Source organism: Miscanthus floridulus, chromosome 1, assembly GCF_019320115.1.
Source record: "Miscanthus floridulus cultivar M001 chromosome 1, ASM1932011v1, whole genome shotgun sequence".
Taxonomy (NCBI): domain Eukaryota; kingdom Viridiplantae; phylum Streptophyta; class Magnoliopsida; order Poales; family Poaceae; genus Miscanthus; species Miscanthus floridulus.
Window position 1 is genome coordinate 54,396,035 of NC_089580.1, and position 14,216 is coordinate 54,410,250.

The 14,216-nt window shown below is 45.0% G+C and overlaps 1 protein-coding gene across 2 annotated transcripts; it reads left to right on the forward strand.

The window, feature by feature from the left end:
- Positions 1 to 623: 623 nt before the first annotated feature.
- LOC136484110 (la-related protein 6C-like) lies at positions 624 to 3,479 on the forward strand. Of its 2 annotated transcripts, none has more exons than XM_066481290.1 (10): positions 624 to 1,021; positions 1,352 to 1,433; positions 1,600 to 1,694; positions 1,927 to 1,998; positions 2,097 to 2,176; positions 2,280 to 2,367; positions 2,481 to 2,528; positions 2,631 to 2,699; positions 2,793 to 2,921; positions 3,025 to 3,479. In XM_066481290.1, the coding sequence occupies exons 1-10, from the start codon at positions 665 to 667 to the stop codon at positions 3,274 to 3,276; spliced, it is 1,272 nt and encodes a 423-aa protein (XP_066337387.1). In that variant the 5' UTR covers positions 624 to 664; the 3' UTR covers positions 3,277 to 3,479. The 2 variants fall into 2 exon arrangements, with proteins under 2 accessions (XP_066337387.1, XP_066337376.1); XM_066481279.1 differs by having other exon boundaries at positions 3,022 to 3,478.
- Positions 3,480 to 14,216: the final 10,737 nt, after the last annotated feature.

Here is a 14,216-nt window from a genome sequence, read left to right on the forward strand (position 1 = left end):
GTAAAAAAACATGGAGTGGAACTGAAAAACATAGAACATAGCAGTCTCAAACATACCCATAGAGTGTGTGCACGAGATTAGCTCTAGATTAAGAGATAACTTTTCATGCAAGCCAATGTTTGTGCTAACTATACGCCCTGTTCGTTTGGCTTATAAGCCGTATTTTTTCAGCCAACGAACAGTATTTTTTTCTCACAATAAATCAACCAATAGTACTTTCAGCCATGGCTTATCAATCAAGCGAACATGGCGATGTTTTTAGGTTTGCTATTTTTTCTTACCCAAACAAAATTTGTTTAGGTGTAGCTTTCTGAGGCATTTTTATGCGCTAGAAAATTCGGTGTAAAAATTTGCCATGCTTGCAAATTAACAGGGCCGTTATTTGGCCAACGGTCAAAACCTCCCTCTTCATGTAACGGTTGAAGCACCACACACACACACTCCCGCAAAAAAGTCTAGTACACTCCCCTACTTTAACGGAAGGCAGAGCTCATGTCACTTTTCTTTTAATAATAATTAAAAAAAAAACTACGCTAGAAACACTCCCGCCTCACAGAATATTGCCCTGAGTAAAGAAGTGGTCAAATACGACATATGCTTTACACACGGAGACAGCCCCACACTCGATCGCAAAGACAATTCAGATCGCAAGACACACACACTAATGCATCAGTCGTCGACGGAAGAGGCAACAATGGCAGAGGACGGCTGCGAGAGCTCCAGCAAGGCGTCGTCGTCGGCCGGCAGCAGTGGCTGCTCCATGCCGTTCAGGCTCAACGTGCACGCGCGGGAGTTCGTGCCGGTGCCACCGACGGCGGCCGCCGGCTACTACTGTCCGTTCCTGCAGCTTTCCAGCGGCGGCGGCAGGGTGGGCGCGGACTGGAACTTCTTTGCCGAGCCGGACCCCACGTCGTCCTTCCTGCCGGACTTTGGACATGGCGAGATCGCTGGAGCTACCGGCGTCAGTGGCTACCCCAAGGGCGCGAGTCCGGCCGACATCGCACAGAAGATTATCAAGCAGGTTCGGAAACCATAGATGATCTCCTTGTCCTTGATGCACATTATACATCGTTCGATACCGAATCACCGATACAGTAGTGTAGGACTATAGATTTCTGAAACTGAAAATGCTGAGAGTACGGTGTAGGTGATCTCCGCGCCAACAGATCAGGGAGCTACATGATCTTTGAATTCTCATCCTGAATTTTCGACGCGGCCATTTATGACTTAGTGATGTTTTCAGTAGTAACTTGTCAGACTATTCTAGTGTTTTTCGGATCTGTGTAGATCATGCTGTTTCTTGATTTTTGGAGTGGCTGGCCTTCAGTTACATTGTTCTGGCCTTGTGCAGGTTGAGTACCAGTTCAGTGACACTAATTTGGTTGCGAATGATTTCTTGACGAAGATCATGAACAAGGATCCTGAGGGCTATGGTGAGTGGAGAACAGTTATTATCTCTTCAATCCTATATATGAATATATTAGCACACATGGAACATAAATAAATAAATAAATCATGTGTCCCTAAAATACAGGGCCAACAACACCAATAATGGACTGATGAAATGAAAACTAAATGTGTGTTCAACGGTTTGGCCAGTTCCTTTATCTGTCATCTCATCCTGGAAGAAGATCAAGGCTATGGGGGTAACAAACCAACTGCTGGTTACAGCTCTCCGGACCTCAGAAAAGCTCGTAAGCCAGTGCTGCTACCTTTGCTCCTTGCTTTGTGTTTGACCTTTTGCTTCTCTTCTCTTGCGTTTCTGAGTGGGTCTGTTTGCGGTAACAGCCGATTACCGCTCCTTCTTTCTCGTCATTTGTAGCGCTTTTGTAACTCTACCTCTTCTTAATGAAAAACGTGCCTCATGGCACGGTCGAGAAAAAACAAGTGGTAGCCATGTATCATATCATGAAATACTTTCTTCAGGTTGTCAGCGATGACGGCAAGAAAGTGCGACGGGCTCAGCCATTCACCGAGAGACACAAAGAAGAGCTGCAGGTCAGTACTTCCGAGCAGGACAAGGTTTTAGCTACTGAAATGGAAACAGTTAGCTTCATCTGCCTCCGACTAAGACCAAACCTTGCTGACTCATGCAGTGTCGGATGGTCATCGCCGAGAATTTGCCGCACGATTCCACTAGAAATAGCCTCGAGAAGATCTTTGGCATCATTGACAGGTCAGAACAGAACACACAACCCCCTTCGATCCACATGCAGTTTGTTGTATATATATTATTTTTAGTGTCTCTTAACCGTGTGCACCACACAACAAGTTTGCAGTGTGAAAAACATCAGAATCTGCCATCCGAAAGAACCCAGCTCTGCAAGATCACCCAAGTCCGACGCAAACACACTAGTCAGTAACAAGGTACTTGATACTGATCCGGGGCCGGGGTTTGATTTCTCTTCTTTGTTTTTCAAATCAGTTTTCTTTTTATCTCATCATCTGACAATTGTTCTGTCTATTCTGTTCTGACACAGCTGCATGCTCTTATAGAGTACGAGACCTCACACCAAGCCGACAGAGCAGTAAGTCAATTCCAGTTTCCAGACATGGAACCTTGAAGTTTTACTTCCAGCTCCGGTTCGTTGCTCATTTGTGCCATTGGAATCTGTTTTTGTGCTTGTCAGGTGGACAAGTTGAACGACGAAAGAAACTGGAGGAAGGGCCTCCGTGTGCGCCCCGTGCTGCGACGATCGGTAACTGAAGCTCGTTCCTTGTTCATCAGCTCTACTCCCATTTCAGAGCTGATCACTGAACTGACATGCCGGCGCCCATTCAACTCACCACAGCCCAAGGCGGCAACACGGCTGAAGCGGCCGGACTTGGACCACCTCGCCGCCTCCGACGAGGAGCGCTCGCCGCGTTCGCAGGTCTCGTCGTCCGACTCCCCGACGGCGGCGCACTTTCCTGACCACATCGTAAGCGGAAACGCCACGCCCTCGCACATTCTGTAATGTCCCTGCCTGACCATATCTGCCACTAACCGATGTGCGCGATCGCATGCACTCGCCTTGGCAGCAGCAGCAGGAGGAGGACCAGCACCAGCACGTCGGCGCCAAGAAGCCATGGGGCAGAGGGCGGGGCAGGCCGCCGCAGACGCCGCACTCCTCCGCTCACGCTACTGGCGCGCCCGGGCATCTGGAAAGCCTCGCGGCGAGCCCCCGGCACGCAGCGCAGGGGCCGAGAATGCCCGACGGCACGCGCGGGTTCACCATGGGGCGCGGGCGGCCGGCGCCTGCCGTGGCATCGGCTGCTGTCGTCCGGGTCGTGTAGTTCGCCGGCTCCACGGACGTCTGACCGGTCAAATGTTCGATGATTGATTTGTTTTATTTCGAGGGAGAGGATGGAAGTGGCAGCGTTTTCTCTCTCTTTTCTCTTTCCTTTTTCTTTCTTCTGGGATCTAAATTTTTGAACGAAACTTCTGGGATCTAAATAAATCGTTTTGATTTTGTTTTTAATCTTCTACACCTAAAAAGACTCTAAAGTAATCATCTATCCGGTGATATCAAATCTCGCTCTTGCTCATGTATCCACGTCCGATACGAATCATTCTCCGCTCGGAGCTCACACGTCCGCATCCTACTTGGTTTCAATACACTGATCGGATCCATGTGTCCATCTAATACGAAATTCTCGGAGCTCACGTGTCTGCGTCCGAGTAATAATGAGGTTTAGTCCAAAAATTTATGATCCCGGTGCAACGCACGGACATATATCTTAACAATATATATGTGGTAAAGTTGCATTGTTGTCTAGTGGTAATCTATCGTGTAATTCGAGGAAGTATGGCAAAAGTACGGTCGCGACTAGAATTATCTTTTTAGAGTTTTGATTCCGACTTCCGAGCACTTCTCGAAAGAATAAAGAGTTTTGATTCTGAGTAAATTAGAATCAGTATAATAGTTAGTTTGAATTTGTAACAAGTTACAAAAAAAACTTTGAGCTTTTCCATGAAAGGCTCGCTTTGGTAGAGCTTCTCCACTGATTGTCCATGGAAAGTCATTATCTAATACAAATGATTCTCCATGACTCCCTAAGATAAACTCTATTTATAAAGTGATTTTGTACTTCGAGTGAATCAGGAGATGGTGTTTGTACCACCGGTTGTGACTATAGTTATGCGCAGCAGACCTAGAGGTTTGCACATAGGACCTAGATTTGCTGATTCAATTAGATGGCGCTCTACGTCTAGTGTATGATGGTGACTGTATTGTGCCGGTATGCAAATGAGTTCAAGGATTAATAGGGGTCTAAGAGCCTCTTAATGGATATGTCTAGGGTGCCCACCTGGGAGCTCCTTACTTGCCTTATGTAGCTCGGTGTAGGATTAGAAGTAGATTGTGTCTTGATAGGCAAACAAGATCCGACTAATCAGTTACATATATATCGATCTATATGTCTTGTATATCATCAAATAGATGAGGGACCCCCGAGTAGATATCACCTCTGACTAGTCAGCTCAGCCCACCCCCATCCGGGAGGGGTCATTTTTGTCTTCCATGATGATACTTATGAGCCATGTACTCGTAAGGAGCTAATTAGCTTACAACATCCTAGTTTATTTCAGAGAATCATTTCAATGAACTAATATAGAATATTTCTCTGTTGAAAACCATTTGCCAGAAGTTGCTATGAGAGCTTTGTGAAACAGGCCATAGGTCTTCCATGGACTAGTTCTCGAAGATGCACCATATATCACTTAGAGAAGATGAATGGATCATGCAAGTTCCCATGCCCTAAACAAACTACAAAACTACCCGTGAATGCTCATACTTAGGCCTTGTTTGATACATAGGGCAAATTATTACCCTAAATAATATTTAGCACTACCTCTCCAAATAGAGGACTAACAATTAGCTCTAACCCTCACTAGTTGGCAAGACCCAACCAATTTAGGATAAAAACAACAACCAATGGCGAAGAGACCAAGCATACCCCTCTAATGGCTCCAAAATGGCACAAGTAGGGAGTGGAACAATTCCAAGGACAAAATTGACTTTTAGTATGATTCTACCAATTTTATTATCTTCTCTATTGGCTCTTGTATCAAAACAACACAGAATTAACTTGAGCCAACTAACTATTAACTAATTAGCACTTAGGTTTAGTCATTAGCCAGCTAACAATTAGCCCTAATAGATCAAACTGGCTTTATTTCAAGAAAGGTAAGTTTATCGTGTTGAGAAAACACAGTAGTAATCTCAACACTTGTAGGTAGTATAGTACACGGTATCCATCGAGGGGCGAAGTTGTACCTAAAATTCTACCATATATGCATCTTCTATGTCACATGTCTATACACCCATAAGGTGAGCGTACCCCTTTTCTAATTTGCTCTAGCTTCGCCACTATATCGATCAACTTTATAATTAGATGGTAATGCTAAGATCTAAGCAAAAACATTGATGTATATCACTGTCACCACATCATCAGCATTTAAGATCAGGCATATCATACAGTCATACCAACAAATATAAAGCACCATTTATGAAGTAACTGCATATCTTCCATGTCCTGTTATGGTTTTGCTCAGTCATACATTACACATCCATTTATTACAGTTTACAATTAGAGTCCATGACTACCAAATGCCAATGCATGTTTCATGACAGCATGATTTGGTTGTGCCACACGGGCTGGCATGGCACGACCAAACTGGTCAGATCAGTTTTTATCAATTATTTATAAAAACACAATTAAAAATAGGTTAAAAATAAAAAAGAAGAATCCGACGAATGACCATGTGTTTTGCATGGTGCGTCGTAGGCATATTGCGGAAGGGAAATAGTTGGGGCAGGGCATCTAGAATGGATCGATTCCTGCTAGAAGCTCACGTTGCGAGGAGGAGGCCAGGGTAGATGGACGAGGCTACAATGGTGTGGCGTTGGGAATTTGGGGTCACGGTATTAGATTTTCTAAGGTCTTCATGCCTAGTGACCTTAGAAGGGGGGAGGGGGCTAGTGACAACGGTCACCCCCAGCGACTATAGTGGTTCTGTGGGCGATGAGCGAGTGAGGCGGAAGGGCGCCACTGAACGAGCACAAAGGACATCCGGTGGACAGAGCCGACAGTGAGGTGAAGGTTGTGTTTTTGTTCTCTTCTATTTCCGGTTAGGGCGGAGGCGATGGCGGGGGCGGTGGAGACACTAAGGGAGTAGCGCGGCTCAAGAGATAGAAAGAACAGGAAGGGAGAGAGAAACTATGTATTGGACTTGTAGGAGAGAAAATGGATATTGTGGCGAGTGGTGAAGACGTCGCTGGCTGGAGATGACAGCAGTGGTGAGCAATGCTGTTCAAGGAAGAAGAAAGAATAAGGAGAAACAAAGAAACCACACGACGGCCCCATGACCGTGAGCCTCCAATCGATTTGGGTCCTTCCGCCGAGCGCCAACGTCTCCAATCGGGGAGACCATGGTTTTAACTTTTGACCCAACCATGGTCACGGGCTCACGGCACACGGTGTACATCCGTATGTACGGCACGACCGCTGCTGCTGACCACAGAGTTTCGGGGCAGGTTAGGCCCTCCGCAGTGTATCGCTGGAGTGGTGCTTCAAACGGAGAGAGAAATTTGAGGCACCGCTTCTGTCATCGTAGCAGGCGATGCCAATGCCAGTAAAAATGGGAGCGACGCAAGTATAAGCAGCGGTGCTAACTAAATAGAATAAGAAGAGGGAGGAGAGAGATTGACACACATGCTGAACCAGCACATGTACGGAACCGGTTCTAGCTTTTGCTTTTTCATCTTTTTCTATTTTCTCTGTGGGCCCCACGACTGGAGTCAAAACAGTGATCGATGCCAACTTCTCTCATGTGGACCTTCAACAGTTTTGGGCATCACCCTCCATTTTGGAGGGCCTTAGGCTATCCGCACCACGGACCGCCAAACCGGCCAGCACAGGCGGTGGCATACGCGCGTGCCCGCACCGCGCGCCTGTATCGCGTGCGCGCACGTAGTGGCCGGCCGGTGGAGCGCTACTTCCAGAGGCTCACTGTTTACACGCTAAATGTACTGTAGCAGATAGAGAGAGAGAGAGTTGGGGAGAGAGAGAAATGGGGAGGGAGGGGAATAAAATATGGAGTAGTTGGTATAGAGTATGTGATAGAGATAACACGGGTGCGGGAGAAATAGGTATAGAGTAGAGAATCTTGATGACTAGGATAGAATATTCCTTTTAAGAGATGGAAAAGGAGGTCGACGAGTGCGGATAGCCTTAGACACGAATCTTTTGCTTGCGGCTTGCCCTTTGCGCGCGTGGTTTCCACAGTTACTGGTTACTGCCGATCTTGAACCTTCAGCTCTTCGTGGTCGGCCTCGTGCCTTTTTTGTCGGGGCAGCGGCCATGGCCCATCGGCTTCAGGCTGCAGCTAGCGAGGAGTGATGGCTCCCACACTTGTGCCTCATGAAAACGGTACGGATATTTTCCGACCGTATTCGAAACCGAATCCGTTTAGAGGGGTTGAGATCTGTCTGTATCCGAGTTCGGATATCCAACATCCGATACCGCATCCGTATCCATATCGTATCCGAATACTCAAATCGCATATTTATGATGTCGATATCCAATCGTATCCTATCCGACATAATTGACACTATCCGTATTCGAATCCGAATCCGGACAGAAATATAAAAACAAATGTAATATCGGTGATATCCGTCCGTATCCGATCCGTTTTCATCCCTACTCACTAGTCACTAGTACTACTACTCTAGTCCTAGTGGCCTGCTAGCTGTGGTATTAGGCCGAGGTGATTGATTTGTTTGGGTGGGACCATGTACTAGTTCAGGCTGTGTTTAGTTCGTGAATTTTGGGAATTTGGCTACTGTAGCACTTTCATTTTTATTTGGCAATTAGTGTTCAATCATGGACTAATTAGGCTCAAAACGTTCGTCTCGCGATTTCTAACCAAACTGTGCAATTAGTTTTTTTTCGTCTACATTTAATGCTCCCTGCACGTATCGCAAGATTCGATGTGATGACTAGTGTAGTACTTTTTGGAAAAGTTTTTGGAAGTAAACACAGCCTCAGTTTTCCTAATCTCATTCTTTAAAGATACGAAAGTCACGTGAGAGATTTAGGGCGTGTTTGACGTTTCTGTGTCTCGTCATTTTTCTCTTTTCTGACAAAATAAATATAAAGTCGAGAGAATCCACGATACGTGGTTTCTCTAACACTAGCGCGGAGCCAGCGTCGGAAGCAGCTGAGTCAAATGGGGCCTTAATCTCCATCCTCATCCCAAGCAAGGAATAATCTTCGCGTAGATCTCTGCTCCGCATGGCCGCATTGATACATCATGGAATATAGAGCCTGTTCGGCAGGACTAAAAAAATAAGCCAAAATACTATTCCGACTGATTGTTGTAAGAGAAAATACTGTTCTGGCTGGAAACACTGTTCACGTGAACAGTGGTTTCGTGAGTGGGCTGGCCAGCCACCAGCCAGCCGAACACCCTCATAGATGATAATCAAATAAATATAAAAGTAAGCGATAATTTTAGCACACGGTGCACAATTGATAAACTGCAACAGATGCATATAGACTATTATTAATAGCACAAATATGTGGAAAATATACAAAACTTCACAACAAAATACATCACAAATTCTAAAGATATCTACGTGCATGTATGGAAAACTGAGTGGAAATATGGGGATGGAGAACCATCCCTGTGAGTCTCTTCGAGGATTAGGGATGGCAATGACACCTATGGGTGCGGTGCAATATCGAACTCACGGGTGCCATATTTCACCTACAGATCGGGTCCTGAGAGTGGTTGTTTCATTTATCAACCTAAACATGTAAAGTCGACATGGCATTTTTCATAACCGTGAGATGAAACTTGCTATTGAGATCGGTCTTACAGGACAATATGGTGCAATCTTACTATCGTCCCGATCGACATTAGTGATGTTACAACCACATGAAACCGTGTGTTAGGCATACAACTACAAGGCAATACAGCACATTTCTTTCTTAGTTTACAAATAATAAGAAAGACATGGATGCTTACATACATATATGCAAATTCACTCCTATAAACACAACGGCCACACACTATCTCTATAAGTATTTTTAAAAGACTTATGTAACAGATCTCGAGATTAATAAAGTGACCACAGACGCTTTGCGGTCTGTTAGCACAAAGTGAGGTGCAAGATTGGCATAACACGTGTGCCTGCGGCCTTTCATTCTACTAAGTAAGATTGCGTTTGGTTCAGTTTGTAGAAGGTGTTTTTGCTACCAAAAAGTAAAACGTTAACCAAACGGGTGAAACCTGAAATTACTCTTTCTAAAAGCAACTGTTTTGAGTACAATTTTCGTAGCACCTTGAACCCTGAACCTTGCTTTTGCCAGCAGCAGAGGCGGTGATGGAGGAATCTAGGCAGACACAGGCGGCGGCGGCGGCGGAGGGCTCTGGGGTAGGTGAAGGTGGAGGGGCGGTTCGGACTGGACTCCAGTCCAGGCCCATGGCCCACGCAGGTGGCGAGTGGCGACGACTCAACGCCTCAGTCTCCAGGGCAGCAGGGCAAGCACACGGTGCCTGCGTGTCACAGAACCGACCAATTTATAAGAGCACAAGTACAAAAACAATCGCCGAAACGATCAAATTCTTGCACTTGAGCCTATATAAATCCGGTAGTCAACTGAAACCACGAAGGATTTTAAACCAACTTGCATACAATCAAGATCACAGTAATTCAACATAACATATCATACGTTACAATATTTCACAAACGGTTTGCAATTAGGTTACAACACCTCAGAGTCATCGTTATTACAAAACAAGTCTTGTAAAGTATGCGGAAGCAAATAGTTTAACTTACACACCCGAGTTCAAATACAAATACCAGTTTGCTGATCACAACCCGCAAAAGCATTCGGATAAGAGAAACAGAGATCATGCCCGTGATCTAGTCTTCGTCACCCGTCGGGTGGTGACAATACTTACAGAAGCCCTGATATAGAAGGTCATCTGCATCAAGAGGGAATAAACCCTGAGTACAAGAATGTACTCAGCTAGACTTACCCGTCGGAAACCAAAACAAATGACACCAAGGATCATGCATAGCTTAATTTAGTGGATCTGGCTGACACTTTTTTTTTGCGGAAAAGCATGAGTAATAATGATCAACTCTTAACCTGAACTAGCAGTGACTTTTAGCCATTAACATGTCATCTATATTAGCTCCTGTACTAAGCAATCATTTGATTAAGATGCAAACATTAATAACCATAGTAGGTATAAATCGTGGCAACATTCTCATCATCATCCATTTAACCATATCGTTAAATTAATTGAATCTACGTTGCCGCTGCTCAGTCAAGTTCTCACTATCCGGGAGAGACGGCGATTCGAATCGATTCCTATCCAGCTGGAGGGGTATTCCTAAACACAAACCCTGCTTCCCCCGTCAGGGTCGCAAACAAGTCACCTTTGGCACAATTCAGGAGTCGCGAGTCCGAACAGATCGGCATTCTCAGAGAATCACTCTACCAAGGTTGCTCAGGACTCTAACCCGCCTTGGACTTATGCCAATGGCTCTCCGCACATCCTTACTACCTCCAGAATGCACGCCACTACTCGCGTTCCTGGCCTGAGTCGAGCTACTAGGCTTCGCGGTCGAAACGAGTTATCCGGCCAGCTAAGTGTTAGGCTGCGTTCAACATGACATGAGGACGTACAACGTATCGGTCCTTAAACGACATAGACGGAGTCACTATGTCCAACCCTACACAAGACTCCGCCCGGTCTTAATTCATTATTAACATGGTTCTTTTCTATGATAGCAAATATAGCCAATCGTGATCCACCTCATCCTAAAGCTCGCAGGTGATAGGGAATCACCTGACTTCTACCGCACTAAGCATGGCTAAGCATTTAACCTGTTCCTGAACTTAAATAGGATTCAAGTGCGATACCTGGACAAGGATAGATATATAATGCAACAATTGGTTCCAACCAATTCCTATACTTAATGCATCATCAACAATAAGAGATACTCAAGATATTTGTAAAAACATAGGAGACTTAATATGCTCTGGGGCTTGCCTTTCAGGAAAGAGGACGGTTGGTGGTCAGGGCACTTGGGCAACTCCTCCTCGGCGGCTGCTTCGTCGATTTCCTGCACCTCGGGCTCCTCCTCCTGGCTCGCTCCCTCGAACTCCAGAAGCGTCACTCCCTCCGGTACACATATTGCATGTATGTGCAAGATAAATATCATGGATGCATATGAACGAAGTTAGAAATGCTCGGGGAATGCACATGCTTACTGCAGTCCGCATTTTCTGACTTAAGCTCTATTCAAAATACTTTAACTTACCACATTTATACAACCTAATGTACAATTGCTCATCTTCAGTTAAGGACCTAGCACCTGCACCTAAGCATGTTCTCAAGTTAGTCTAGCACCTAAACAATCAACAAGAACATCGCAACTGAGCACACACACAATCATTCGTATTTTAGAAAAACAGGAACTTATATAGTGGTACAGTAAACTGACCATAACTAGAGATCTACAAATTAAAATGATAGGCAACAAGACAATTTGGAAAGCTTATGAAATTGCCTACAATTCATTTTCAGACCTCAAGGCATGATTCCAAACTTTACTAAGTTGAATTTACAGAACCACATAATCAGGTCCAACAAGACAGAGAGCAAGCAAAACTATGATCAAACTTTGAACGACTGTAGCTCCTAAACTACTAGCCAAATGCCCCCAAATTTTGACAGGAGTTAGATACATAAGTTATCTACAACTTTTGTATTCACCACATTCCCAGCAAACCAAAATATCATGGGGAACTTTGTAAAGTCCTGAGAACTGTCCAGAAAGACATAATACAAGAAAATATTTATTAACTTATGTTGCAAACAATTAATTGGACAAAACCAACTTTACTCACTTATCACACATATCACAAGAACACCAGAAAAAGCAAAGTGTTCACCACCAATTCATTTCTTTTAATGCCTTTCTTAGTTTATTTAATTAATTAGGAGAAATGGTAAACATATATGAAAACTACACCATTTAATCTACAAAAATTACAGTAGGTACTACATGATCCAAGTAGACTACTATAAAAAGTTCATATCATTTGAGCAAGTATAACATCCTACACAAAAATGACAAGACATAAAGGCTTAAAATGACATAATTAGGAAACCCTGGTGAAAAGTGTCAAGCAATAGATTTTATATTTTTCCTAGCATCCTTAAGGTACTAGGACACTCTCCAATAAATTTTATGGTCATTGGAGTCATAGATAAATTACTAAAATTCACACAAGGATCATTCAATGATAAAAGGAAAATCTATAACTCAAAAACCATATATGTAATGACTCTCAAATTTTTACCAGATCTTCTACTCATCAAGAAGAGCTCACCAACAAAATTTCATAATTTGTGGAGCACAGGAACTCAAGATATAATTTAAACAAGTTTGCATGCATTTAAAAACACATTTCAAGTTTCAATTTAATTCATCCAAAACTTCCACTACAAGTGTTCATGTTATATTTTTCTTAAATACTACACTTCACTATGATCCTAACAAAATTGGAACCACCCAATTTGGAGCTACCAAACTCTAGATATAGATTTTACAAAATAGCATCAAAACTGTAAATAATTGAATTGGCTTTCAATTCATAGTGACTGACAGGCGGGGTCCACATGTCAGCTGGTCCACATGTCAGCGATATGAAAAACAGAGCACGGCGGTTCGCTCGACGGGGACCGGTGGAGCTTGCCGATGGCGGCGTCTTCGGCGACGATGACGGCACCAACGTGACCGCCTCGACCTCCCGCGTCGATTGGTACCCTAACCTCACTCTCTACCAACCCCTAAGCACCCCGACCACGGAGCTCGGTGGCACAGCCATGGCGCACGGCGACGCGCGGCCACGTTTCGGCCTGATCGGACCAGCGGAGATGGTAACATCATCACACAAGCACCGGTGAGTGACGGAGAAGACAAGACGAAAGCTAGGGAAGGAAAAGGATAGCAGTGCAGTGCTGGCCACGACGAGCGCCACTCCGGCGAGGTCCGGACGGCGGCGGAAAGCTAAATGTGACCACTACCTCGGTTCACTGGCCTAATGGCATGCTGGACGAGCTAGGTGAGGTGACGGCAGAGCTGTGGGCTAACTGGAGGCGGTGATTATGTGGTGGCAAGTGAGATTGGCGACGGTGCTTGCTCGGCGTCGATGGCGGAGCCGGCGCGCTGCCGCTGTGTAGGGTCAAGATGGCAGACTAGAGGGGGGGGTAAATAGTCCTTTCTAAAATTAATCACGTCGGCTAACCGAAATAAGTGCGGAATTAGAACTATCGGTCTAGCCAAGACTACACCCCTCTATCTATGTTCTCTAGCACCTTCCAAAGATACTAATTAAGCAACAAAGATGCCGGGCTAGCTAGAGCTCACATAACCAATTCTAGGAGCAAGGTCACACAAACCTATGCCACTAGTACTTTAAGCAACAAGGGAGCTCCTACACATGCTAGTAAGCAAAAGCACAAAGCTAACTAAGCTCACTAGCAATGCTCAATAACAAGGCAACCAATGCTAAATTAGAGAGCGCAAATACTTAGCTACACAAACTAAGCAAAGTGACTAACAAGGTTACACAAAACCAAATTAGCCACGCAAGGGAGCTACTTCTATGCTACACAAGCGAGAAGGTAACTAGTAAGCTACACAAGCTAACTAATTATAAGAGCAACTACACAAGCACAATGTATATGAAAGTAATTACAAGCTTGTGTAACGAGGATGCAAACCAATGGGAAGAACAAGGTTGACACGGTGATTTTTCTCCCAAGGTTCACGTGTTTGCCAACACGCTACGTCCCCGTTGTGTCGACCGCTCACTTGGTGGTTCGGTGGCTAATTGGCATCACCCGCCAAGCCCGCACGTCGGGCACCGCAAGAACCTACCCCAAAAGTGAGGGTAGCTCAATGACATGCTCAACTAGAGTTGCTCTTCATGGGTCCTGCGGGGCGAGCACAATGCCCCTCACAAAGCTCTTCTCCAGAGCACCGCACAAGCTTCTTGTGGACTTCGACGGAGACCACCACCAAGCCATCTAGGAGGTGGCAACCTCCAAGAGTAACAAGCACCACCGGTTGCAACTCAATCACCTAGTGCCACTCGATGCAACCTCATGATGCAATCGCACTAGAATCGCTCTCTCACACAAT

Excerpts from the sequence above, each read along its gene's own strand:
- LOC136484110 (XM_066481279.1), top strand. The coding sequence starts at position 665 with ATGCATCAGTCGTCGACGGAAGAGGCAACAATGGCAGAGGACGGCTGC. Across the intron at positions 1,022-1,351 it reads CACAGAAGATTATCAAGCAG|GTTGAGTACCAGTTCAGTGA; the intron begins GTTCGGAAACCA and ends GGCCTTGTGCAG. Across the intron at positions 1,999-2,096 it reads GACACAAAGAAGAGCTGCAG|TGTCGGATGGTCATCGCCGA; the intron begins GTCAGTACTTCC and ends TGACTCATGCAG.